Source organism: Odontesthes bonariensis, chromosome 13 (genome assembly GCF_027942865.1).
Source record: "Odontesthes bonariensis isolate fOdoBon6 chromosome 13, fOdoBon6.hap1, whole genome shotgun sequence".
Taxonomy (NCBI): Eukaryota; Metazoa; Chordata; class Actinopteri; order Atheriniformes; family Atherinopsidae; genus Odontesthes; species Odontesthes bonariensis.
Window position 1 is genome coordinate 20,412,877 of NC_134518.1, and position 27,268 is coordinate 20,440,144.

At 44.1% G+C, this 27,268-nt stretch overlaps 2 protein-coding genes across 8 annotated transcripts; both read right to left on the reverse strand.

Moving 5' to 3' along the window:
- Nucleotides 1-2,666: 2,666 nt before the first annotated feature.
- LOC142397772 (catenin delta-1-like) lies at nucleotides 2,667-21,511 on the reverse strand. 6 transcript variants are annotated; one of them, XM_075481458.1, is made up of 22 exons: nucleotides 21,219-21,511; nucleotides 16,310-16,427; nucleotides 14,743-14,906; nucleotides 11,680-11,748; nucleotides 11,472-11,591; nucleotides 11,115-11,365; nucleotides 10,278-10,559; nucleotides 9,943-10,183; nucleotides 9,617-9,839; nucleotides 9,331-9,526; nucleotides 9,111-9,228; nucleotides 8,837-8,990; nucleotides 8,574-8,591; nucleotides 8,169-8,237; nucleotides 7,581-7,708; nucleotides 7,248-7,398; nucleotides 6,963-7,155; nucleotides 6,593-6,792; nucleotides 6,437-6,478; nucleotides 6,245-6,312; nucleotides 5,952-6,054; nucleotides 2,667-4,497 (listed from the first exon to the last, which is right to left on the reverse strand). In XM_075481458.1, exons 3-21 carry the CDS (start codon nucleotides 14,899-14,901, stop codon nucleotides 5,995-5,997), a joined length of 2,742 nt encoding a protein of 913 aa, XP_075337573.1. In that variant the 5' UTR covers nucleotides 14,902-14,906; nucleotides 16,310-16,427; nucleotides 21,219-21,511; the 3' UTR covers nucleotides 2,667-4,497; nucleotides 5,952-5,994. The 6 variants fall into 6 exon arrangements, with proteins under 6 accessions (XP_075337573.1, XP_075337574.1, XP_075337575.1 ...); XM_075481459.1 differs by lacking the exon at nucleotides 8,574-8,591; XM_075481460.1 differs by lacking the exon at nucleotides 5,952-6,054 and having other exon boundaries at nucleotides 21,219-21,510.
- Nucleotides 21,512-22,848: 1,337 nt separating this feature from the next.
- On the reverse strand, nucleotides 22,849-26,375 carry LOC142397777 (uncharacterized). Of its 2 annotated transcripts, none has more exons than XM_075481473.1 (4): nucleotides 25,990-26,375; nucleotides 24,849-24,943; nucleotides 24,702-24,777; nucleotides 22,849-24,255 (listed from the first exon to the last, which is right to left on the reverse strand). In XM_075481473.1, the coding sequence occupies exons 1-4, from the start codon at nucleotides 26,282-26,284 to the stop codon at nucleotides 23,453-23,455; spliced, it is 1,269 nt and encodes a 422-aa protein (XP_075337588.1). In that variant the 5' UTR covers nucleotides 26,285-26,375; the 3' UTR covers nucleotides 22,849-23,452. The 2 variants fall into 2 exon arrangements, with proteins under 2 accessions (XP_075337588.1, XP_075337587.1); XM_075481472.1 differs by having other exon boundaries at nucleotides 24,645-24,777.
- Nucleotides 26,376-27,268: the final 893 nt, after the last annotated feature.

The window sequence follows — 27,268 nt, forward strand, 5'->3', positions numbered from 1 at the left end:
CCTGCAGCCCTGCTATCAGAAATCCCCTTTTTGTGTACCTTGACTCACTTCAGACAAACATGAGTAATGAGGATCATACCCCACCCCACGACTGTGATTTCACTATAATCCATGAGTTACATGTACTTACAGAGATCATTCTGCTCTCATCTCATTTGTTTGGGTGTCACTTGTTTTCTTTTTGTGATGTTGATGCCAAAATATAGCAAATTCTAAAAGCTTCTCAAACGTTTTAAGTGCTGATGAAAAAGTCTGTGCTCTTTGGGTGTATGTAGTTTGAGTTTTTTTGTATTTAAATAGAAAATAAACTGTTCCTCCAGTTCATACTGTCTCATTGACTCCATCCAGGTCAGCGAGGACTTGTTCAAATGACGGAGAGGGGGCCGGACTGAAAACCTCGGTAGGGGATCTAGAGTCCTGTTGATGAGGAGTTGGCCGGGGCCAGCGCTCGTTAAACTTGACAAAGAAGAGTGGGTCTTTGAAGGGCCCCCCAAAAATGATGGCCTGCATCAGGTAAATGAGGGCCACGACCATCAAGCTGATGAGGATGAAGGGGAGGAAGGGCCTCAGGTGGTCCCAGGCCACCCCAAACATGTAGCCCAGGTTGCTGAGCCTGCCCTCGTTGCCAGTGTGGGAAGTGTGGCGGGAAGAATCTGGAACTGGAGCGCAATCTGAAGACTCTCCACCTGAGTATGAAGAGGAAGGGCCCTCCAGTGAATCCATTAGTTACACTCCAGAACAAGATCGTTCCTTAGCTCTTAAACTGATCTGTTTGGACTCCACAAATTACACTGAAGGATTACAAGAGGGGACGGTTGAGGCCAAACATAAACTCCCAGTGATGTGGTCTTCCTACCGTACCATGAATAGTGGTGCCCCTAATTGCGCACTCTGTCCTGCTGTGATGAATCCACTGAATCCCTCATTAAACCAGTCATTCCCCTCCGATTATGTGATCCTTCCAGCAGTTTTTCCACTCAGACATGGAAATAAATGTTGCAGCTTGTACAAGAGACGGTGCAAAAATGAAGAACAGCGTTGAAGCCCTAAATAGATATGACACCCAATGACAGGACACCAGGGAGGGGTGAGGATGGGAGGGGTGAGGATGGGCGGGGGGAGTCTGCTGCTTTTGGGATCTCAGGTTTAAGGAGGGTGTGCGTTTCTACCAGCTGCAAAGGATACAACTATGAGAAACACACACACACACACACACACAGAGTGACTAACGCAAACAGGAACACACAAGTGAGATATGTGCTGCAGCAGCTCGAGGACATTTAAGTTTCTCTGTAGTTCACGACTGTTCTAATAATACAGTTCTGATGAAGCAGGTTTTACATACAGACAGGTGCAGCAATAAGGTTTTATAGTCTCCATAAACTTTAGATTTTCCATCTCATCAAGGGTGTATGACGATCGTATACTTGAGATTTTAGATGTTTTTTTTCTAAATAGAGCCATTCGTTTAGATCTTATTCATAAGTGTGTAACATTTGTTAAAATGAGACAGAAGAATCAACACTCACGAGGGCGAGTAGCTACAGGTCGCCAATTATTGTTAATTCTTTCAGTACTGGCTGCGATACAAGAACCTAGTCTTCATGCTGAGTGAAAGTAGTTCAAGCTGTCATGAGTATTATGAGTAATGCGATAGAAAACCAACTTGTTTTATTATTCCTCTGCTGCAGCTCAGCAAGGGTAGATGTTAGACTTAACAGATGGCAAATGGATTTTTATTCAGCGTCAGATTCATTGCATCTAGTAAATAGGTGAAACTTTGTTTACATTCCTCAAAGTGTACTACATTGTTGCCCCTCAACCACATTGGCAACTATTTTTTGCATTTCGTCACAAAGAGAAATCGATTTCCTCGATATGAGGACTCGTTTGCCACCATGTGAAAGTGAAAGGTGAGGAAATGGAACTAATTGTGAAGATAAAACATGTCCTCACAGCAAGATCACCATCATAAAACAAGTGTAAGATTTTAAACTGAAGAATAAACTGCCATGTCAGGACATCACCTACTGTAACCGAACTTTGGCTGTGAATCACACATAGTGAAACCGATGGGTTATTTTGGCTCATTGGCTGACTCACAACACATCTTAGCCTGACTAACGTCAAACATTCACACATAAGAGTGTTAAAGCCCTCATGATCCAGCAGCTGCTTCAAAGTCGTTTGGGATGTGCTGCATACTGGAGACGCCACGACACCTTTATGACCTCTAGAAATCCTCATGTTCCTCCGACAAACAGCACCATTCAGCGTCGATGTGTAACCAGAGACAACAGCAAAGCTTAAAGAAAAAAAAAAAAAAAAAAAAAAAAAAAAAGGAAAAAAAAAATGCCAACACTCAGCAGTGCTGTGACGGATATGGTGTTTAAAAGCTCAAAAGAAGATCAACGTAGGCGTGAACACAGTTCAGAGTTAAGTTGGCAGAAGAATGTGTTCGCATGGAGTTTTAAAAATGTCTCCTGGATAATTAACCAACCCAAAACTGATGTTAGGGAGTGAAGAGCAAACAGTGTCGAGCCTAAGCATTTGCCATCTGCCCTAGCACGTGCCAGGGGATGAAATTACACAGACCGTCTCTCTTTAATTAGACACATTCAGCAACAGAAGTCTTTCCTCACAACCACTGCACATGTCACCAAAACTTGTCCAAGAAAAGATCTTTATTTATATAAAAAAACAAAACAAAAACAAAAAAACGACAGTATTACCAGTTACATATTTAACTGAAAAAGCAAGTTCTCAGAGCCAAGGCAGGTATGAATGGTACATTATCATTTTACATGGTTAGGCAACAGTACAAATATACTATGTATGTGACAAGTTTAGAAACAAAAAGAAAAGAAAAAGATTGGCCTTTAGTTTTTTTGTTTTGTTGTTTGTTTTTTTTTTGCATTTAAAAGCCAGAGCTGTAAAAGTTGGATTAAAAAGTAGAACAAATTGCATAATGCTCTCACCCACATACAAACCCCAAAATAAAATACAAACCAGACACAAAAGGAAACAAAATACAACACTTAAATGGTCAAAACAAATGGGTCACAGACACAAAACTGCTTTTTTTGTGTCCACCTCCCAATTTATATTAAACATCAGTCATCTCTCCCATATTTGCTAAATCTCAGGTATCCTCTGGAAGAACAACCCTCTCAAATTTGTATTTTTATTTGCAGCATTGTAGAACAGATGCGGGTCTGAATGCCGACAAAGCATTATTGTATACATTTGCTTATGAATGAGTCAGACTTGCAGAGCTCATCGCAGCAAATTATTCTCCTCTTCCTTTGAAACTTAAAACTGAGCCGGGAACTTCGACAGAAGAGTTAGGAATGGTTAGACGATAGTGGTTTAGATTGTAGTAGTGTTCACCCACAGCTTCACATCCCAGTACCAGGGTCTGACAGGTTTGACTGGACAGGTCAGCTAAATCCACAAAGTCAGAACAAAGTGGCTGAAAACCTTTTTCCCGCTTGGGGAGTTAAAAAAAAAACAAAAAAACTTTAAAATTATAAAAACACAACAAGAGGCAGCAGGAACATAAAAGAGAAGGGAGAAAAAAAAAAAAAGAACAAAAAAAGTCACTGGATGAAGGGAACACAAGAAAAACAAGACATTGTGACCGATGAGACAATCAACATGCGGCGCCTGCCTCCTGTGTCTGGTCCGTGCACGCAAAGACGCACTCCAAAAAAGGAAAAAAATTTTAAAAAAAAAGATAAAATAAAATAAAATAAAAAAGGTCCACAGTCATTTTCAACACACACAGCCACAGGTTTAGCGTTTGACAAATATACACACACCTGGCCTTTCAGGTCTGCGCTCATCCCAACAGAGAAAATAAATCTAGACAGAAAAATAACTCCTATATAAACATTCTGCATCTACAGGGCGGCCTGTCGGTGCGTCCAAACTCCCAACATTCCCAGTGAAGGGACAATTTAAATTAATGAGCCAAAACTAACGCAGTCCTCCCGTTTTTTCTTTTTATATACAGTATATACCCTACATCGAAGTCTAAATACAAGTTCGGCGTCAGGATGCGGGTGTTGGCAACAAGTCGGCCATGAGAAGAAAAAACTAAATAATTCTACTTTTGACGGAAGGAAGTAAAAAAAAGAAAAAAAAAAAACAAGCAGGATGAAAACACCGGAATTAAATGATTGTCAACAAAGGTGATTGCCTTTACAGAAGAGAATTATAATTTATCAACTGAATATATTCTGCTGCTGCTACAATTGAATGAAATGGTGTGTGTGTGTGTGTGTGTTTGTGCTGCATGAAACTTTTTGTCTACAACATAACCGCTTTCTTTGGATGCCAACCCTCATCTTTAGATCCCATCTGTGTGGTGATAGAGAGGAAGAGAGGAAGTTAAGGAGGGACGAGGAGACAGCCTGCGTGTCTGGGTCTTCTCTCCTCAGTAGCAGTGGTAGGGCAGGGACGGCCCCAACTGGGTGATGCACACTATCAGTTTTTCTGGAGATTAGAAACAGACACGAAACATGAGCGGAGAGTTACCACTTTGTGGCTAACCAACACATACAAGGCAACAAAAGACTTGAGTGGTACAAGTACAGCGTGCTGTACACTGGTGCCGTCACAATTGCAGACTTCCTATAACATCCGAGGTTCAATTCACGCGGAAATAAAACCCTCAGCCAGAGGGGCTAGTAATGAAATGGGGGGGGAGAGTATAGTGACTAGTTTGGTCGATCAGGCAGGCGTAGACTCAGGCGCAGTCTCCTCCATCCTCGTGTCTGTGAAATACAGCCAGAGGAGAGGAGCCAGGAGGCTTCGGTAGGAGCTGTGAGCGAGAGCATATGCTGCCGAATCATTTGTGGATCCACAACATCTGGTGGTGAATTAAAAGGAAATGCGTACCTTAGACGCACCCCAAAACACTTCATCTGACAGAAGTAATGAAATACGGGTTTCAGTGTCATATCTAACCATCGACGATTTTCAATGCTCGTCGCCTCCTCGCATCTCTGGAGGGAGGAATTAAGAAGAGAGGACAGGAAACGAGTGTGTGCAAACTGGGAAACAGGATGGGGGTGTATTATTATTATTATTATTTTTTTTTAATCTATATATATATTTTTTTTTTTTAAGCGAAGTGTACCTGTACCTTTAAAAGTTTGCTGCAAGTTTAGTAAATGACCTGAAAACAGGTTCTTGCCCTTGATGCTCGCCACGCCCAAGAATTATAACAAGGTTGAAACTTCTCATATTCTGGGGCTTGCATTGTTGTAGTTCTGTGCACAACCACGGGAGAGTGCCCTCAAATACAACAGCGCAGGGACCGAGCAACAAAGCAGACGCGGCTCATCAGAGTAGGAGTGCTGTCATTTTAACAAATCGGTGGGTGATGGCGCAGCCTCCAGCGGACACACGTGCACCCTCCAAACTGCTGTAAGCGGATGGGCACGACCGACGCCATCCAGGCTCATCCCTCTGTGTGCATTCCGGGTGAACTACAAATTATGGTACAACTAACTATATGTGAATTGCTTTAACATCCACTCCAATGCTGCTTTGAGAAGCATCGAGCATTTTTTTCATCATCTCACAATAAGAATTATGTTTTCGGGAGTGCTCGAGTCAAAGTTCTGGTTTTGTGACGCCACCACTGCACGGACTAAAGTTATTATTCCCAGGATTTCAATCTTCACCACCATCATCGACTGGGACTCAAATCTAAACTGACAGACTGAATGGACCACAATGCACAAGGAACACCTTGCAGCATACTACACCAGCATGTACAGCACAGAAGACCAGGGAATCACATAGTTAGGCATCAGCACGATAGTCCTCTGCCAGAGTTTCAGTACACCACTGAACGGTTTCTCCGAGGGTTTAAATTTATACAAGACGTAAGGAACACAGCTCATAGAGTCCATGCAGGATTAGAGGTCAGTTGGACATACCATGCTGTTACATGCAGAGGGGAGTAGAGGGGAGGGGGTAGGGCTAACCATCGTAGGAGTCCAACAGAGGCAGGGAGCCCTTTCTGCCCCCATACACCCCTCGCTGAGAGAGAACCACAGAAAGAGAGAAACAAAGAAGGTGGACAGGAAGTGAAGGTAAGACAGAAAAGTGTCAGTTATTGTGAGGTTTAAAGGCTACAGTGAGGAAATATTCAATATTGTGCAGGGAGTTAGGAATTAGTGCGAGTGAAGCCAGCAATCGTGGGAATGTGCGCGAGAGTTAGCCGAAGTACCGGTAAAGTGTCTGTGGTCTCATCCAGAGTGTGTCTCCTCTCCCTCTGGTCCAGTGTAGAGTAGGCCTCTGAGGGACACACACACAAAACAGTATGTATATCAGTACAGATCTGATTTCCAAAGACACAATCTTTGCAGTTCTCTTCCTGATAAGAAAATAAAAAAGGAGCAGCAGAAATAAATGTACTAACCAGGGCCAAGGTCATTCATAGGAATCATGTCCCTCTTTTCCCCTGAGAAAAAAAATACAGTCAAAAGTTAAGATTAGGAAAAAAAACAAAAACATTTTGGTCTGTAAAATGTTTGATCTAAGGACTTCAAAAGTATTTTGAGGCATGAATAATTACCTCTGTCCAGTAGTGGTGTGGTGCTCTCCTCGTAGGTGCCGTTAGCTCGGGTGCTCGGGCCATTGGTGGTGGGGTTGAGGTTGACCATGAAGTCTGTCTTCTTCCAGCCATCTTTCTCAAGAGGCTTGCGCAGCTCTTTGTGAGCCCAAACAAGCTGCAGCACCTGCCCCGCCCCTCGCACCTCACGGTCAGAGCGTTTTCTGTAGGACACCGAGAAATATGTTCATGCATTACTGCATGTTCTGCACGTCCCGCAGAGAAACGCTTCATTCTGCCGACATTTCAGAGCTACTGAACTTTAGCGCAAGTGTGAGCACCGGAAAACTTGATGAAAGGACTATTTTTATGTCTGCATTGAGGAAACGCTTACCCATCCTTATTGATAAGCACCAGCCTTTCGATCCCTTGCGACGCTCGGATGGTCTTTGCTGCCTCCAGACTGTTGCCCACCACCTCAGAAAGCGTGCTCAGTACTGACACAATCGTTTCCTCTGATAAAGTGCGTCCAGACTGTTTCTGGCCTCCAGGCAGGTTGGCCACAAGGTGAGGCACAGCATGCAAACCTTCAGGAGGAACACAGCAAGTCAACATGTGCTCATCTTGCACAACAACTCAGAGCTGATGTTAAACTTAAAATAGAGAACTTCCGTCTTGCCTAATAGTTCAAAGTTGCGGTTGTCGATAGCAAGGTTCCTCAAAGCTCCAGACATCGCTCGAACCACACGGTCGTTACCGTGAGCCAGCAGTTCTGCCATCATGGGGAGACCTTTCTCCAGACGGACAGTAGCCCTGATATACCGACCAAACTGAACCACAGACATACAGATGCAGTAAGAAGCATTAGTTGGTCAAATAACAGCAGTGTACTGGCAACAGAAAGACAGCTAAATAAACAACATGGTGGGTTTATGGTTAAGAATACAGGAACATTTAAATTTGGATCAATGCTGAGGATGCTCCTTATAACAACATGGGAAATGTTACTAACGGTCCATCGGCCGGCACACAGGTTCTGGATGGCACCGGCGGCAGCCTCAAGCACAGAAGGGTTCTTGCTCTCTCTGAGCAGTGATGTGTAAATGCGAACCACCTCTGGCTGGAACAACATCTCATAACCTGATGTCAACAAAAAGAGGGGGGTGTTAGTTTAGGTTTACAGAGTTTGATAAATCTGTGGGCTGCGGTCTTGGCTTAAAGTTTCAGTTGTTCTGCCTGTCAGAGCAAGTCAAAGTGCATCAGCTGACCCTCCACCTGTAGCACTGTGCTAAGAGAAGCCAATCACAACTGTTATCCAATAAGGGATGGGGTTAATACTGTGGTTTAGATGCTCTGATGGGCTGTTCCTACTGTGTCTAGAGGAATTTTAGTTTGCCTTCTTTGATTAAGAGCCATTGGACACGGACCGTATCAAGATCAACTCAAAAATGATGCGTTTGTCTAGAGACGTCAGGCCAGCTAAACACCAGTGGCCTCGTCAAGCAATAGAACTAAATAAGAAAGCAATACTAAAGACACGAGGAATTGGAGCCTCTCAGTTATAAATGTCAGTTGGGCAAAAGATAAATAAATAAATCACCTTTGGCAGGTGTTGTCCTCTTTGGAATATCAATGTGATCTCCACTTCCATCATCTCCATCCTTCTTTCCTGTAATAAAAAACAAAAATTAAAAAATATATATAAATAAATAAATAAATAAAAAGACTTAGCAGATAAAGTAAATGTGCCGTTCTGGATGAATTCAAATATTTATTTATTTATTTTTTTTTTTTTTTAAAAGATGAACATGCAACCAGTGAGATGAGCATCGTATGCATGCAGTGTCGATTCAGTGACATCAAATGATCATGCCAGTCTGCTGCATGTGACTTCAACAGTGGACAGTCTTGTTTCTCTGACGGTTTTGTTTTGCGTTAGTAAATTAGTTGTGACAGTGCACGGTAGCTTTAAATGTTCGTGAGAACACCAAGAGGAAAATCTTACCTTTGGAAAACCACTCATCTAAACACAGCAGAGAGACAGGAAGACATGAAGGAGGGTGGGAAGACAGAAGAGGGAGGAAGAGGAGGGGAAAATTAAAATAAAATAAAAAAAAGAGGGGGGGGAAACAGTGGCAGAGTGTGAAAAACAGCGACAGGTGCTTCCGCCACCAGCAAGCTCAAACAAACCAGCAACTGCCTGTCTTTGAGCAGCTAATCTGTCAGACACAGTGGAGCTCTTGGCTTTGATAACTGTCCGATACTGACCTTTACCCTTTCGAGAGCCAAAGCAGCCTCCTTTGCTAGTTGGGGGTGGGCCCTGGTTGATGGGTGCGGCCTCTGCGTAGCGTTCACAACCCGGGATTTCGCGGTGAACCTGATACGACAGGTTCCTCAGGAGGCACACGCTATTCTCCACCAGCTGCAGAAAAAAGGAACGAAAAGGGACAACATGATCAGTCATAGAGACACATATTCGCACAAAGGCCAAAAAAAAAAAAAAAAAAAAAAAAAGAGATCAATGTCTCCTGCGAACAGTTACTTTATTATCCACGTCTTTGCGGTTGATCTGCGACTGGACAATGTACATGAGTGAATCCACCAGCCCTGTGCATTCTCTCAGTTTTCGCCTGGCCTCGCTGCGTTCTGAACTCACATTCCTGTTGAAGAGGCGGAAAGTTAAGCACATAATTGCAGGTTTTCTTCTTAAAATAAGCCTGGCTGTGTCCAGTCTCAATTCCATCCTCTGAACTCTCACATACCTAAGACAGCCAGCAGTGTTGGTCAAGGCAGTCTCCCACTCCAGATGTCGTGGTTTGCAACTCTCTTCTCCTCCTCCGTTGGTCCCTCTCTCCCAGCCGGAGTGAGGAACGATCACCTCGTCAGCCAGGGCATGCAGAGCGTGGTCCACAATCTCCATCTTTACCGAATCATGGGAGGAAAGGTTCCACAGGGTCCCTGGAATTATAGAAGAAATGTCACTCACAATGCGACAAGAGACCGTTCAAGCTTTTATAATAAAACAAGAGACTGTGTGAGAGGTGGTACCCGTGATGGTGTCGGTGAGGTCCTGGTCGGGAGTTTTCCTCAGCAACCTGACCAGAGCAGGTACTCCATCGCAGTTTTTAATTGCAATCTTGTTGTCTGCATCTCGTCCGTACGAAATGTTCTTCAGTGCTCCACAGGCTGAGTGGTGAACCTCCTTGCTGGGGTGGTCCAACAGTGACACTAAGGCTGGGATACCCTTCAGCCGACGCACTTCTGACTTTACCTGAAAACGCAATTAGCATGCTCAGATAAACTGAAATACGGAGAGAGAAATAGTAAAGCATGAAATGCTAATAGTTTGAATGTAAATGTTGGGATGGTTTCACCTTGTCATTTTTGAATGTGAGATGCTGAAGGAAGGCAGCGGCGTTAGTCTTGACAGGGTCTAGACGGTAGTTCAACATGGCGATCACCTCTGGTAGTTCTGGCTGTCTCCATGAAGCGGGAGGGGCCTTTCTCAATGTGCTGTCCAGAGAGGCCATGCTACCCCTATCCATCGTCATGGGAACGCCCCATGCATAAGGGTCAACTCCTCCCATGTCACCATCTAAAGTATCCTCACAGCTCCTGCAAGTCACAGAAGGAGATAGAAAACCTGTTAGGAGCACATCAAAGATAACAGATTCTGCCTCAAGTCCAGAACAGTAGATTTATGTTTTACCTGAGTCTGCGTCTGTCCATGCCCCCGGGGCCTGGCCCCAGGCGTGGCATGGTACCATAGCCCCCAGGATGCATAGGTGGAGGTCCCATGCCGTATTCATCGTATCCCACGCTGCGCTGATCATCCTCCATACCATAGTGGCCGTGGCCATACCTCATCTCCATTGCTGAGCCCATGCCCCTCATTCCTCGGCCCACCTGAGGCTGCGCAGCGTACGGGTCAAGCTGTTGGCGGCTCGGTGCCCGGTAACCAGAATCCAGAGTTCGGTAGCCATCAACCGGCCTGAAGAAAAGCAGGAATGATGGAAGTCAGTCAGGCACAATCTTTTCCTTACATTACATTTCAGAATGTCAGTGCTGCAGAATGAGTGCCGTTTACAGGCACAGATGCGTGTTATCTGGTTTCACCACGCAGCTTTTTTTGGATCAGGATCAAGTGTGCATCTCACTCCTTGGATGAATAAAGAGCAGATGCCCATGCATTACAAATAGGCTTCTGACATGGCATTATGGTGCTATTTTCTAGCACTCGACACCAAACACAGCATGTGTTAATCTCAGATGCATGTTATTTATAATATGCAATATAAAAAGGACGGGGGTTTAAAAATAAATAGATAAATGAATAAATAAATAAATACACTAACAACAACATCAGCGGCCTTGTTATTATTAGTGGCTACCAAGGATTAAAAAAAATTTAAAAAAAATTCAGGAATGACTTATGCCTTTGGACTGCCACCAAAAACTTTATTTACTATGCGTGTTAAGATGAGCTGTCCTTAAAGACAATTACATGAAGAGTGAGCAGTTTCCCGCAGCTTCTGTGCTATTGTACCTGTAGCGCTCATCCATGTGCGAGCCCCTGCTCAGACTAGTGTACGCCTCCGACGGTGGACCTCCCCGGTAGTCATCATACGCATAGTGATAATTTCTGGGTACTGTAGCAGTGGGGTAGTCACCTACACCAGGCGGCCTGTAAGGACGGTCCAGTGTGGCGCTGTAGACGCCCATACCAGGCACTGAAAAGCCCCCATCGGTGGACAGCGACTCAGTGGGCATAACTGTGCGTGAAATTGGTTTCTTCATCTGACGGAAAGTGAGATCAGGACAAATGTATCATCTTTTTTTTCTTTTTAATTGTAGAGTCTGATGATACGGATAAGACACTTGGAAATATAAACTCTCACGCTACCCCATTATCTGCCCGCCGTGTGGTTCCTTCCTCAGAGAAGACCGAGTGTGCTTCATGAGAGTCATCCTCTGGTGTATAGCTCTCATCTAGAGCGCTGTGTGCAGGGTCAACCATCCTGTACTGTAACATAGACACCACACGCGTGCAAACATCAGTAATAAAAAGCAAATAACCAACTCTGATAAACAATATATACACAGGCACTTACCTGTGTGCCGTTTATGTACGAGTCGGTTAGTTTCAGACGCTCTATGTCTGCATCCCCTAAACGCCCGTTCTGTGATAAAAGGACAAGACGAGATTAAGAGAAAAAAAAAAAAAAAAAAAAAAAAAAAAAAAAACACAACAAAAATGTTTCATATCATTTTGCTGAAGCAACAGAACACCAGCTATGATTAAAAGGCACGTCTCCCAGTAGCCAGGGATGCCTACGTCTTACAACCACTCAGGAAGCAGACAGAAGTACTGCTACTGAGGCACATTCAGTGCAGGCCAAACCATCCTTGCTTGTTTATGATCTGCGAATCAGTGCCAGACACAGAGGATCACATCTTGGAAAGCTGTCAGTCATCCTCTCAACCTGCTTCCTCCATCGCTAAACTCTTATGTAATCGAGTGACTGTCGCACAGTACAAGTTTTTACTTAGTTTAACAGTCATTATGACACAAAATAACTGCCAGAAATATCTGCAGTCACATCATGTGTACACAGCATCACTGGACCGCTTTGGTAACTTCTTGCAGCCAACACCCGTCCACCCACAGTTAGTATAAGTTACGGCGTTACCGTTAAGGTGACTAAGAAGAGAAAGAATTTCAAAATCATCAAACACCTCCTTAAACCTTGTTTGCGCAACATTTACTGCACTTCATTGTACATCCACAAGGTGGAACAACTATTATTAAAAAGTAACGGGAAGTGCAGGCAGGGCATTTATAGCCAGAGGGGAACACTTCCTCTACAGCTATATGTATATATAAATATATTCATTCGCCTGTCATTTACCGGCAAACTTTGACTCGTTTTTGGAGCTTTGACGGTGGAGCACATATAGCACATCTCCACCAGTGATTATACTTCTGGAAACAAGACAAATGCATCCCTTTTTTTTGCCTTCATCTTTTGGAGATGAAGAAGAAGCAAAACCAATGTCAGTAAGTTCTGAAAATTTAAAAGAAAAAAGTCATCCAAAAAAAGATACTGAAAAGCATATTTGAATTCTCAGTCCCTGAGTGAATATTATCTCAAAGAGTAGAAAATATAAGCTCCAATGTCTTTTTTTTGTTTTGTTACCGAAATAAAGTTTCCTAAAATAGGCCTACTTCAAAACCAGAAAGCGGTTGAGACTACGAAATAGGAATTAAAAAAAAAAAAAATAATAATAATAATGATGAAGACAAAACTGAGATCATTCTGTTTGGGAACAAAGAGAAGAGGCTCAGCGTTGGTAAATATCTTGAGACTCGGGACCTTACAATCACTGACCAAGTTGGTAACCTCGGAGTGTTGATAGACTCAGATCTGACTTTCAGCAGCCACATCAAAGCTGTCACCAAGGCAGCTTTTTACCATCTCAGAAACATCAACACAATTAAAGGTTTCCTCTCCCAAAAAGACCAGGAGAAACTCATCCATACATTCATCTCCAGTAGACTCGATTACTGTAATGCTCTTTTAACTGGACTTCCCAAAAAGAGCATTAAACATCTGCAGCTCATCCAGAACGCTGCTGCTGGAGTTTTAACCCGGACTAAGAGATCTGAACACATCACACCAGTTTTAAAATCTTTACTCTGGCTTCCAGTCAGTCACAGAATAGATTTTAAAAGCCTGCTGATGGTTTACAAATCCCAGAACGACTTAGGCCCAAAATACATCTGTGATATGTTCAGAGAATATAAACCCAGCAGAGCTCTTAGATCCAAGGACTCAGGTCAGCTGGTCCAGTCCAGAGTCCAGACTAAACATGGAGAAGCAGCATTTAGCTGTTATGCTGCCAACAAGTGGAACAAACTGCCAGAGGAGATTAAACTTTCACCAAATGTAGACATTTTTAAATCCAGGTTAAAGACATTTCTTTTCTCATGTGTCTATGCATGAAATATCTTTTAACTCATCTAGACTGTTTCCTGATTTTAAATTCATTTAAATGATTTTATTTGTTTCTCTTTATATTATTTTATGTATTTTTAATGCTTCTTGCACTCCCTGCTGCAATGCTTTTATTTGATGTAAAGCACTTTGAACTGTTTGTACATGAAATGTGCTATACAAACAAATTTGAATGGGAAAAATTTAAATCTGAATCCTTTAGTTCACAAAAGCAACTGGGGAACAAAACTAAAAATCAAAACATTGCCAAATACATATATGGTCAAACGCAGTCTTACAGCTGAAACATTTGGATTTATAGCGCAATGTTTGAGGGTTCAACTATTTGCCTGATTTCTTGCTTCACTTTGGCATTAACTTGACCATTTCTGTTTTTGTGCTCTGTCATAAATAAACAAGCTATTTGAATAAATCAGCATGGGTTCCCAGAAATTATGATGGAGGAATTTCTCAGCTTTAGAGAACAAAACACAAGAGTGAAATCTGTACATAGTTCAACTTAACCGTCTCATCATAAACAAGACAAAGAGAAATGCAACAAGAAAGACAATATTTTGCTTTATGATTACATAAATGAATGTTCACTTCACAAACAATACTCATATGCAAATGGATTATTAGTACAACAAATATATTAAAGTTCCTAAAACATTAACATATACTTCTTTGGATGCAGGACTATGTCACACATGCACGACATGCTGGAGCAGAGAGGAGCGTAGCTGAAATTCCACAACATTCGACAACAAAGGGCGTATACGCATTTGTCAGAGGGCGTCCGACGAGTGACTGAATGCATGCTGGACGCGTGCAGCGATCGTATCAGGCATGTTAACAGTAGTGAAAGGCATGTAGACAAGAACACAAGAAGAGACGTACTCTGAAGGTGCAGAGCTGGTGAACAAAGTTTCAATGATTCAGCTTGCAAACATACACAGACGCAAAGTTGCCGAGCGCTGGTGGAGAAGAGGCGCGACTGAGGAGAGAGGGGATGAGTGACTGATGGATGGATGGATGTCAGAGGGGGAAAATGATGCATTAATTCACTGGAGGGGCTGGATGAGGGGAACGAGGATCCATCATGTATGGGGTGTGAAGGTGAAAAATGGCTATGAAAGACTTGCGATGGGGAAGTTTGGGGTTTTTGGGGCGTGTTACCTGTGTGTGAGGGAGGGGGCGCCCCAAGGCCGAGGGGCTGGTGGCAGGGAGGCCCACTCTCCTCCTCTCCTCCTCCAGCGCCCGGGTCAGCTGTTCAAACTGCGCCTCCTGCTCCCTGACCGACTCCAGCAGAGCCGCTGCGCTCTCACACTGCTCCATACACACTACACGGCCCCAAGGGGAAAGAGGGGGGCGTTACACATCAGCACAGGGAGGGTGTCGAACAAAAACAGTCACTCCGAAGTAGAGCAGGATCTGGTGGGTCAAGATTTTTTTGGGCCGATTCTAAAAACAAAGGGTTATTACACCCTGTCTGAGTCATCGCCTGAGAGATAACGTTCTGTGACTTAGGCTAAGACGCCATCTCGGAATGCAAGTGGCATCTGGATTTCACAAGAGTTGATCTTGGTATTGCTCAAGCTCAGAGCTCGATAGTCATCATTGTAAAGACATGTCTCCAGTTGCCGCTCAGCCTTTGGAAGGCCTGCCACGCTCGATTCAATCATTCCCGTTTTTTTCCGTCCACATGCATCGCTTACAACTGTAGGCGTCATCAAAATCCAGAGTTTCACTACGTAAAGAAGGAAAATACAGCTGGACCCGTTATGCATTGACACTCAAACGGAGTAAATAATGAGACAAATGCGGGGGGGATGGTGGGGATGGTGGCGTGTGATGACGGCACACTGGTCAGAAATGCAACCGCATGTTGATTTGTCAACATCACATTTTCCTCCACATTCAGATCAATAAACAGTGACTTGACGCACGCATGAAAGTGTCCTTGGAGCTTCGGAAGATGATACATGAGAAAGCAGCGCAACGCGTGAACCTGCTTCTACAGGAAACGCAGCACAGAGTGGTGAGTGGTGCCTTGCATTCATCTTTCTGTATGCATTTCTGATAGGACCATCTAATCATCAAAACTTTATCCTGGACTGTGTCATCGTGCTCTTTATCTATGCATCAGCAGAATTATCTACAGGGATTAAACTGTTACACATACAGAGGCAGCTTTTTTTCCCTTTTTTCTTTTAATCTAAACAGGAAGATGAACTAAATGAATCACATAAGCCGAGGAGAACTGCACACTTCTCATTATGGTTTGAGCACAACAAACACCTGAAAAGACAATAGCCCTCTTCACATATTAGTGGCACCTAACTGACACAAGAAAAAAAAAAAAAAAACTCATTCACGCACCACTCTTTTTGCAAATCACACATGCAAAACCAAGGCGGCGCAGCCCTGCATCAGTGTGTACTTACACGCATCAAGTCGGCATCGCAGAATCAGCCGAGGGACGACATTGTTGCATTCTGGAGAGACGGTTCGCCCTAACACACATAGTCCGTTTCACCTCTGTTACTACCTCCCTTGCCAGTCCAGAGGCGTATCAGTGGCAGGTCAACTTTCAGCCACTCATGCCGCCTCTTTACTCTCAAACAAGACACCAAGGCGCAACAGTCTCGGCACGAAAAGTCAGATGTGAAAAGGCCTAAAATCTTTTTTTTTTTTCCAAAAGCTCTGTTTGCAGAAAATTAGAAAACACACACACACACTTCACCTGTGGGCCTGGTTTTGGTTGAAGAGGTGAGAGATCACGCCGAGGTCAGAGACGGTGCTCTAATTGTTCATGTGTAGAATGCCACTGAACCACCAAGCCCAGAAACAAGGGGAATGGACTGCAAAGGAGGAAAGAGGGTGGGAGGGGGAGAAGAACAAGGATAGTGAGGGAGAATTATTTCAGCACAGGCATCTCAGTTAAAAAAAAAAAAACATACAAAAAAAAAAAAAAAAAGAATACCATACATGTGTGTCAACAGGGGCTGTGTTTGCACTATGAACCCAAAAAGCACAGCAAGAGACAGATCTACAGTAGCTCTGGCCTTTAGACACACCCTGTATTTACTCAACATTTGGCTGTGTAAGGCAGCAAGTGATGGGAAGCTGACCAAGCTGCAGCCATTTGTGGGTCTCAGAACATCTACTGTCAGCATAAAGAAAATAAATTAAATAAATAAGCAAAACAGCCTCCAAGAACCAAATGTTCTACAAACTTCTGTTTTCCTATCTCCTGCTTAACCTTGCCTTTTGTTTTTCTTACAGCCCCCCCCCAACTCTGTTGGTTCGCTGATCTCGTTCCCTCAACTGCCGTTTATCCGCGCCGTCATCCCGTGTTATCTTGGCTCGGAGAAAGACAGGGCTATATCAGAGCCAAACAAGTGGACCCTAGAGACTCGCATGCTCCCATCTGCTGATACGCACTCTGCTGCAGCAACCTGCATTTTGTCATCAGCTCTGACGTTAAAGGTGAAAAAAAACACAGGCATTGCAACACACACCTGCACGACCGGTTTGCCAAGGTAGGGGAGGGGCAACTGGAGTTCAGTTTCTCAGTTCCTCCCTCTCTCTGTATGAGCAACACACACAGGCACACTTGTGAGAGTTGGGGGGTTTGGGCAACAAACAGTGACCTGCATTTACACTTCAAGCAGCAGGTGTTTGTGGATTTGACAGGGAGAGCATTAATAAGTGCAAACAGAGAGACGAGCAAAGGCAGAATGAGTCCAGGAGATGGTGATGAGTGACTCACGGTTTCACCAGCACTAGACTGTGCAAAAGAAGAGAGCCAGACGTTATGACATCACCGCAGACAGACTATTACAACACAATAACTTTACCGGTTTAATTTTTACTGGTAAAGCCTCTAAATGTTGCACGTCTTACTGCATCTGTATGCCTTTACATGTTATAAATGTTTAATAATAAACTTTTTTTTTTTTTTTTTTTAAATAGCTCGTGTGGGAAAGGGGAAGAAGGTGAGGCGGCCTAATGACAAAACAAGGAGTGGCCAATGGGAAAAAAAAGAAAAGAAATAAAAATCAGCAACAACCACAACCAGGATTTACATGCGGGATGAGACCGATTTACAGGAAGGCACGATGACACATGCACTCTCCCAGAGTCGTAACCTCCTACCTGAACCAATGACAAACTGCTGTCCTGCATCACACATGTCTATATATGGGCACAGCCTGGACAGGGGAGATATTATCCACTTCAGGCCGAGATGGACACAGTGTAAAAGCCAACATAAAATAAATGGATGGGCAGGGAGACGGGGAGAATGTGAGGGTAAACATGAGGATAAAAGGGGGGCAGAGATAAGGTCAGGATTGTTGAATGAAAGATAAAAGCTAATCTTGCATTCCTAGCATTGTCTTGGGCCAATTCAGCTTAGCAGCCCACCCACTCACCCACACAAAGACCGTAGCAGGACACTGGCTAATCATCATTCAGATATCAGCGTTTACTGTGCTGTTGTGGCATTTCAAGGCAAGCCGTCACGTCACTGTGGCACAAACATTGAGTGTCGACTTTATATCTCCTCTGCTACCATCTCCCGATTATTTTAGCCAAAACAAACTCTCTGTCAACAAAAACTTAATCGCCTTTCACAAACGAGGTCAACTGAAGTTTCTTACCAGATGAATTACAAACTATGATTGTTATTTCTTGACCGGTGTAGCTGAAAGTGTGGTTATGTGAGTGACTGAGGTTTAACCACAGGCAGCAGGGAGTTTGCAGCTGTCAGTCTGGGAGGTTGGTGGAACAATGTGGAGTTTGTGCAACAGAGAGTACAGACGCAACCATGAAAATAGCTGGAGAACATCACTATACACTGGACACATGTATGAGAGTCTGAGGGGGTTAAATTATGTTGCTGTTCGCATACTAATGAGTTCTGCTTTCCACCCATCTCCCCCTCTCACAGCTGTTAGTTTTGGCCTTGAAAGTCAGCACTGAGTTTTGTTGAACAATGAAAACAATCAATGTCGTCCCATTGCCATTCCCCTCCCCTTTCCCCTCTTTCCCACTTCCTGAGAAACAGGATGTTATGGATTCAACATCAGAGATGAGTAAAGGGACACAATGGCGTGTTTGGCTCCTGATTAACCATTTTCCACAACAGAACTACTTGTACACAAACAGTGCAAGTCTTTGGGTCGTACACTTTCATAAACCATCCAACGTTGGTTGCGCTCCTCCAACAACAGCGTGTCTTTTTTGCGGCGAAAACCCCTAATTACCCAAATGATGATCATGCGACCACAAATCACTTCCCATTTAGCAAAAGCAGTTCCCCATCTAGCATTTTCAGTTCTGCTTTGCAGCGCACTTTGATATATAGCCAATATATTATATATTTTATACTATTTTTTATTAATTTAAGGCAGACTTCACACATTCAAACCACTGAATCATTTTATTTCCTTTGTTAATCATTTCTAATTATTATTTGAGCATAAACATCAAAAGGCTGCAGTTCAAATAACAGATCAGTGGAGCTACAGTAAACTAAAAATAAGCTGATGGTGTTTGATTTGGGACCGTTGGCGAAAATAAGTAACACGACATTGCACTCGGCCAAATAAATGTAACCATTTTGCAGACTCCTATCGCTTTGGGATTGCGTGTACTTCAGAGGTAATGGAACAAAAGTGCAAAGAGGACGGGTCATGCTCCGCCGGTCAAAACAGGACAGGAAGAAAAGTTCAAAATGGCAAGCACCGCGCCTCGAGGTCAATAACATCTGATTGCACTCTGACACACCACGAGTCAGATACCTCCTTCTGATTCTGAAGCCATCAGTCAGCATGACTCACTTAACCCTGTCAGAGGACATCTACGAGCACATTCAAACAAACAATGAAGCCTTTGTCAACTACATTCAACCCTGGTTAGACCAACAAGCGCCTACACCTGCCATCGGCAGCAAAACCTCCCACTGAAACAGCACATTCACTGTAGAAACGCACATCTGTGCACTCGTTTCTGCTAAGTGACACTGCAATTTGATGTTAAGTCTGTGTGATGCCAAGGCTTGTAATGAGATTGAAGCTTTACCACGCTAATCCACTTACCTGCTAACACATACACATGTGATGTTAACAGGTATGCACATACGTAGACACACACACTCTTTATGGATTAACCCGCACAACTTAAAAACAGCAGACACAACCACAGTCTGTGTTGGGAGCATGTGTCAACAATCAAACAACGACTTGGAGACAAGTCCCGGGAAAAGCTTATTAGTGGTGGCTCCTGAAGCAGCACATCAAACCAGCCACAGACCTGAGTCAATTACACCTGCAGCACAAACGCACAGTGTTCAAACATACACCCGGACAGGCCTAAAGCCCAAAGGGAAGGCTCTAAATCTCAAAGCAGAGTGTGCGCCTGCATGAAACCTGTGCTTACAATGGAAAAGCTAGTTTACCTGTTCACACGGCGGCTGACAGTTGTCCCCACCCAAAGCATTTTCCCAACAAAACAAGTTCACACATGACCCACCCAACGGGTTCACAAACTGATTATCCCAGGCTCTGTGGAAGACCACCGCCTTTACAGTGGAATTACACTAAAGGGGCTTTAGATAGAATACACACAATAACGCGCTTAGTCCAACACGTCGAAATGTTTCCAATTACCTCCAGGTCCGCTCAGCCCCGTGGAGGTTTTCTACCAACGGGAAACCGTCGAGGTAACGAAATCTACTAAATCTGCTCGAGCTGTCTGCTACCGACGGTATGCAGCGAAATGAGCCGCCAACTGCAGCGTTAACTGGGTCAAATCATAGAAAATGTATACATGTCTACGCAGCCAGTGGATCTCACTCCTTTCTTCCATTGCAGCCCTCGCTGTGAACCATCAGTAGCCGCTAGCAGTTAGCATTGCCCTGATCAAGTGAAATCCTACATACTGTCCACATATTGTCGTGAATGACCTGCCAACGTATGAAACCAATATGGGTCAGTGGCGAAGAGCAGAGCAGGCAGCAAAAGCCAATTCTCTCCCTCTCTCAGACCCACACACACACACACACACATACATACATACATACATACAGACAGACAGACGGGCGCACACAATAAGCCATCGAAATGAACAAAAGATTCGAGCATCTGAGTTACTCGGTGGTTGGGCTAACGTCACAGTTCCGCTAAATTAGATCAAAAATAAGCTGAGTTGGGTTGAATGCTCGCTCCGCAACCACATGACCTGGTTTGGCTGTCTTGCAATGTTAGCATCACAATAACCCACATAGCCGAGCGAGAACGCTGCCAACAGCAGGGCTAGCGCTAGCATGGCAAACACAGATTAGCCGCAAGAGGCGGAGTGTTCAGTCAAGCAGCTTTTACAGATAACTCGTACATTTTTTTTCTCTTGCTATATTTGTTAATGTCAAAAGTTAATCCGAGTCGCACCGTGCACAGTAATTAACAGGGCGTCAGTTTAACTTTTACGTTAGCATCGTTGGCTAACGTTAGCCACGGAGAGTCGTGCTGATCTGTCGAATATGTGACCACTCCTTGCCAACGCTGCAATACGTCCACAATCAATGAAAAAAAAATGATAGAAGAACCCTCATGTGCCAAAAAGCTGGTAAAATTAATTAGTTCACTCACCTGCTCAGGGTAATCCTGCCCCGAACCCTTCTGCTCCGTTTTTCGTGTTTTCTGCCCTCTATCCCCCTCCTTCCCTGTCTTCTGGGTCAGGTTCGTTAAAGACGAGGCGACATCACCGAGTTTTCTATCAAAGGGAGGGCGGGATCAACAAGCGGCTTTACCGTAAACACGGCGCACTTGGAATTCCTCTCCTCTTACAGGTGTTCGTTTGGTGTTAATAAGTCACTCGGCAAACTGCGGGTAAGTCGTTCGTGCCCGTGTAAAACCCACGTCGACGGATGTGAACCCGTTTGTAAAAAAAAATATATATAGGAATTAGGGGATTTAAATTCAGTTACAGCGCAGCCTCCTCCTATCTCCTCCCATTTATTTCCGCTTGTCGCTCCCCCTGGCTCTCATGTACACACACTGATGTCATTTCATTGATTGCCCAAGAACAATGCTGAGGGAGGAGGCTGGATTTCGTGGGGAAGTACAACAAGAGCATTCCACACCAAGACGAGAAAACTATTGGCACATAAAACCACTACCAGCACTGTGATAGTAGTGCTCATCCAATCCCCCGCAAGTGCCTGATCAGTAGACTGTTGACTAAGTAACAGGGACAAATTCTTACATGAATAATGCTTGATTGCAACCGAGTGCACTGTACATCACTATTTAGTCTTCAGTACTGTTTTTAGGTGTGACTGCTTACTTTACGGTGCTTATGACACTTTCAGTCCAGTCTCTAAGTAGTAAGAGACATCTTATTTTGAAGATATCTGGGTAAAAATCAAGGCTACACAAGCTGAAACGTGTAAAACAACATATCAATGTGGGCAGTGTGTAAAGAGGAACAATGCAAGGAATCCCCCCCCCCCCCCCCGTTTCCTTGAGAGTCCCTGAGAATGAGAAAAGCTGAGATACAATACATTTTGGGAGGAAAAATAATGCTGCTCTCTAGAGGTGCACAATGAGACTGAAAGACCTTTTCTTCCACTGCATGTTTATTCATAACAGAATACCCACACTACAAAACCCATTCTCTTCATTTTTGCACGGTCTGAAACCATCTGGGAAATCCAAAAAGATAATGTAAATAATATGTTGAGGTAGTTAATTCCTGAATGTAAAAAACACACAAAAAGTGAAAATGATAGAGGGTGTGCTTTATTAACTTCTTTCTCTTTCGGTGCAGGGTGTGGAAACCAAGCTGCAGATTTTAGATCCGTTTTAATTCCCCTAGACCCACTTCAGGACCCACATTCACCCGACCAAACCTCACACTTTCAATCACAGGCTCGACTAAACAAATAAAAACACATCTAAAGTGTTGAAGCCCTGCCCTCAGGACAAAGTGAATGTATAAAAGATCAGGATTACTCGCAAGAAGTAGAAAATTAGAGGTTCTCTACGTGCAGTTCAGTTTGCAAATCATCCTCTTAAGTTTTGGTGGATGCTCAGCACAAAATTCCACTCAGATAAGTCAAAATATGCGGGCTGGCTGAATGCGCCAGACTTTGGAAAACAGAACACGGGAAGTGTTTGGAGGAGAGCCGCAGGATTTTGTAAGGCCTTAAAAAAGAAAAACCCGTGACGTGAAATGGGAGGTTTTGCAAGCCGACCTTAAAACACAAATATAAAACTGTTGCAGTAGAAAGGGTTTAATGCAAGAGTCCCATACACCAATCATTGATCTTGTAAAAAAAAAAAATAATAATTTTTTAAAACGGTTAAGGCAAGGTGATAAATGCAAAAAAAACAAATAACAAATAAATAGCAAATAAACAGGAATGAATTCTAACCATACTGCTCATCGCTAACCCGTTTCTTCACTCGTATGCAAGACTCGCTCGTTATTTGAGTAACCATATCATCGGCGCCTGTTGCACACACACACTGCAATAACGGCGGCAATGGCGCGCCCAGATGATGAGCGAGTTTCCTCCATCGACAACACTTCTGAGCTGCAGCCACATAATGCTGAGTTTTCTGTGTCGAGATGAACCAAAAGTAGTTACTTAAAGGCTGCACATATGTTCGAATGAGAGGGAACGCAAGCCACATCATCGGACTGAGCAGATACTATGCTTGCGTCTGTGCTTTCAGCGCGTTGTCAATAAAAACACCAACAAAGAAGAAAAAAAAAGGGACGTCGCTGGCAAAAATATCAGTCAAAGCAAAGCTGGAATCTTAAAAACACATTTCGACCCTTCAAGCTTTTTAAAATCAGTCCCAGTCAGAGCGCCCGCTCAGGTGTTGTGTGTGATCATGTGTCTGCGCAGGTTGCTGGGGTTGTTGAAGCTGGCTGTGCACTGGCTGCACGCGTACGGCTTCTCCCCAGAGTGAGTCCTCAGGTGGATCTTCAGGCTGCCGTTCTGCGTGAAGCGTTTTCCACACTGCACACAGGCGTACGGCTTCTCCCCCGTGTGAATGCGCATGTGGATGCTCAGAGTGGTCTTGTTGACAAATGACTTTCCGCAATAGGAGCAAGAGACGGGCGACTCCCCGGTGTGACTCGCACGGTGCACAATCAGCTCCTCGCGGCTGAGGAAGCGCTTGCCGCAGAAGCTGCAGTCGAGGGATTTGCTGAGGGCGTGAGGGAAGGCAGTCTGCTGCTGGGAGAACTGGCCCATGTGACTGGGGTGCCCGACTTGACCATTAGCTCCCACTATAGGTGGCTTTGATGTAGGATTCAGTATTGTTGCATGAATTTGTGCGGAAAGATGTCTTTCGAGTTGGCCGCTTCTCAGCACTTCAACGCAGTTATCCTGCATGTCCATCATTGGCGCCCTGTCATTAGCACCAGGAGTGAAATTCAGGAGACTGCCAGGGGGGGCATTGTGGTCAGACAGAGAGCTTAAAGCCTGAAGTTCAGAGGCAGAGAAGAGGGTCTCGCTCTCCACCTGCAGAGGCCCTTCACCTCCACCATGGACACTTACAATTCTCAGTTCCTGATTATCATCTTCCAAGCGAGAGGAGCCTGCTGAGTCGAACTTCTGAGTCCTTGTGGCAACGCCACACTGCATACGGTCATCTTCAAAGTTATCCTGACCTTAAAAGGAAAAAAAAATACAAAAGGTTTGGGAGGGTTGGCATCTATGAAATGGTGAATGTATTTTGGAAAAAGAAAAAACAGATTGACATCGAATCAGTGGTGAAATACAACAAAGAACGGCCGAGATATCCCAGCAACTGGTCTCAGCTTCCAGATGTTTAGGGACAGCTGTTAAAAGAAGAGGGGGGTGCTGCACACTGCTATCCTCATAACTAAGAATGATTTGTTTCCAAAATAATAAGAGAAAATGACATGATCAACAATTTATAGGCACACGTGCTTTGCCCAATGTTCACCAGATTTTATTCCAACATCTTGACATTAAATTAATTAAAAACCGACTTCAAATTGACGGGATTTCCCCCTCTGCCCACGCTCAAACTCACCCCTTTGGTCATTTCGAGCGATCTTACTGGCAAACGCGGCTGGGAAAGCCAACTCACCGACAACCGATCCACACCCTCCGATATCATCTTCGTCTTTGATCAGGATGACATCTGGACTCTCCACATCTGCGCTCTAACACAGTAGCAGATACGCATGAGCCAAGTGAATTCAAACTAAATAATCAGCGCACACAAACTACCTACCTGCGCTGGGGGGGAAGAGGACGGAGTCTTGTTCTCTGATTGAAGGGTGATGGAGGCAGCTTTTCCAACTGCTTTTTCGGGTGGTTTTATGAGGACTGAAGGAGGAAAGAACAACAGAATTAGAATTCATTATCAGTAGCACATCTGCAGATCAGCGAGCAACAGCTGTGTGTGGGAGACTAAAGGTACCCCTGCAAAGGTAAGTTAGGCAAGTCTTATTCAACACCAGTATACATTAACTGTATTGAGCATGGCAAGACTCTGAAGAGCACAAGTCAGCAAGAGCAGGTCGGTTTCAATCAACCCGATGCGTACGGCCATACAATTACCGATAAGTAATAGAAGGGAGTAAGAAAAAGGATAAGCTTATTAAATCTCACCCCTTCTCCACAATAAATAACAAAGGAGCTTCGTTTTATATTTCTTCCTGTTGATGTCCTATACTTCTCTTCTATATTTGCATATATACATACATAGACACATAAATAGATACATACATACATCGATGCAAGGGATAGATACAAGAATATAGAAGGTGCGGAACATTGTTTGAGTTCAGGCAGTCTGTGCCGTAGTTTCACCCCACAAACAGAGATGGATCTGTGAATTTAAGCATTTTTGATGTTAAAAATAGTGGTTTTGTATGCTCTCTGTCACTGGTACTGTGGATGATCCTTCTTTGTAATATCGATAATGATGATCACCGACATTTCTATGGCACTGCGCCACACTTCTACGCAATCAATCAAATGTTTTATGGTAAAAATTTGACAGTTTCAGTTTTAAAAAATTGCATTTCATCTGGTCAGATTAGAAGTTGGAGGGATTTCAGGTAGGCAAATTCATTAATGATTCATAAAAGTAATACCCTTCATGATCTCTATCATCTGTTGGCATCGACTGGCACTAAAATTACTTAGACTTGGATTGTGTATGGATTCATTTCCATTTCGATGAATTAAAGCATCTGATCACATGACAACCAGCTGTGGTCGACAACAAACCTGCGTCTTTGTACCTCCACTATTATACCCCGTTTGTATTGACGTATGGGAATTGAACAAAAACAGTGGGTTTAATCGCGTGTTGATCTGCAGATGTGTTACTTGTTACTTGAGTAAAAGTGGTTCTAAAGTGTTACCTTGTGGTTTAGCCCGTGGTTTGGAAACGTTTACCCTGAACGTAGAAAAGCGGCTGGCCGGCCGGTTCGACCTGGTTTGCAGCCGGAGGGAGAACAGCTCACTCCTCATCACCTTCATCCTCATCCTCAGGGTTTCGTTTTCCTTCAGGCTCTGGGTTAAATGCAGGCGGAGAGACTCCGAGTTTTCCGAGAACAGCTGAATGATTTCCGCCACCGCTGCTTTCGCCAGCACGTTCATTACGGACACGAGCTGTGACTCCAGGTTCACGCTGCTGACCGGCATGTCTGTGGACATGATTCACGCCGATGCCGCGGAGAAATGTGCTGAAAAGTAACGCCGCACGGTTTATGTGTTAGCTTACACAGGCACAACACAATGGCCTTCCTGGTGGCATGAGGCTGAGTACCGTAATTCCTCCAAAACAGGGGCAACTTCGGGTGAAGTTTTCCCAGTTCACAGCATCTCCGTGTGACGAGTGCAAATGATGAATATTCGCAGGTTTGCGGAGATAAAACTTGTTGTCGTGTATGCATGTGCCTCACGGCAAGAGGGTTGCAGGTTCGAAGCCCGGCTGGGGCCTTTCTGTGTGGAGTTCTCCCTGTGTACTCCGGCTTCCTCACACCGCCCCAAAACATGCATGTTAGGTTTATTGGCGACTCAAGTTGACCTTAGGAGTGAGCGTGAGCGTGCATGGTTGTTTGCCTCGTTTTTCTCTGTGTGGCCCTGAGATGGAGTGGCGACCTGTCCAGGGTACATGCTGCTTCTCGCCTAATGACAGTTGGGATAGGTTCCAGCCCTGTCATGACAAGGTTTGAGTGACTCCTCCCGTTACATGTCATTTGGGAGTAGGGATTATTTGAGTTTCTATTTATTTACATGTACTGGTGCAATCTATTCAATGAGTGAACCTGTTTTCTTCCCATTTATATGGTGTTTTAAAACAAATGTATTTTCTTAAGTTTGTTTTCCATGTACAAAAGTCTTTCATCACTATACTTTATACTCATCTATGAAGTATGATGTATGAGCATCAGTAGCTCAGGAGGAAGAGCAGTTGTCTGCTAGTCATTGATTAGATCCTCAGCTTTCCCAGACCACATGTGTGGTACGCTGAACATCACATTGCCCCTGGTGCGTCCATCAGAGTGTGGATGTGTTTGTTAGGGTAAATAAGCCCTGTGTAGCCTGTGACACTGTGTATATTTTCTTGTTATGAAAGTGGCTAGTAGTGTACAATAGCTTTGAGCGGTCAACTAGATACAGAAAAGTGCAAAGAGG

Coding starts and splice junctions, on each gene's coding strand:
- LOC142397772 (XM_075481458.1), bottom strand. CDS start 14,901: ATGGAGCAGTGTGAGAGCGCAGCGGCTCTGCTGGAGTCGGTCAGGGAG. Junction 10,184..10,277: donor ATGGACAGACGCAGACTCAG/GTAAAACATAAA, acceptor TGTGACTTGCAG/GAGCTGTGAGGATACTTTAG. Junction 7,709..8,168: donor GAGGACAACACCTGCCAAAG/GTGATTTATTTA, acceptor TGTTGACATCAG/GTTATGAGATGTTGTTCCAG.
- LOC142397777 (XM_075481472.1), bottom strand. CDS start 26,284: ATGTCCACAGACATGCCGGTCAGCAGCGTGAACCTGGAGTCACAGCTC. Junction 24,944..25,989: donor ACCACGGGCTAAACCACAAG/GTAACACTTTAG, acceptor TTCCTCCTTCAG/TCCTCATAAAACCACCCGAA. Junction 24,256..24,644: donor CGCTCGAAATGACCAAAGGG/GTGAGTTTGAGC, acceptor TTTCCTTTTAAG/GTCAGGATAACTTTGAAGAT.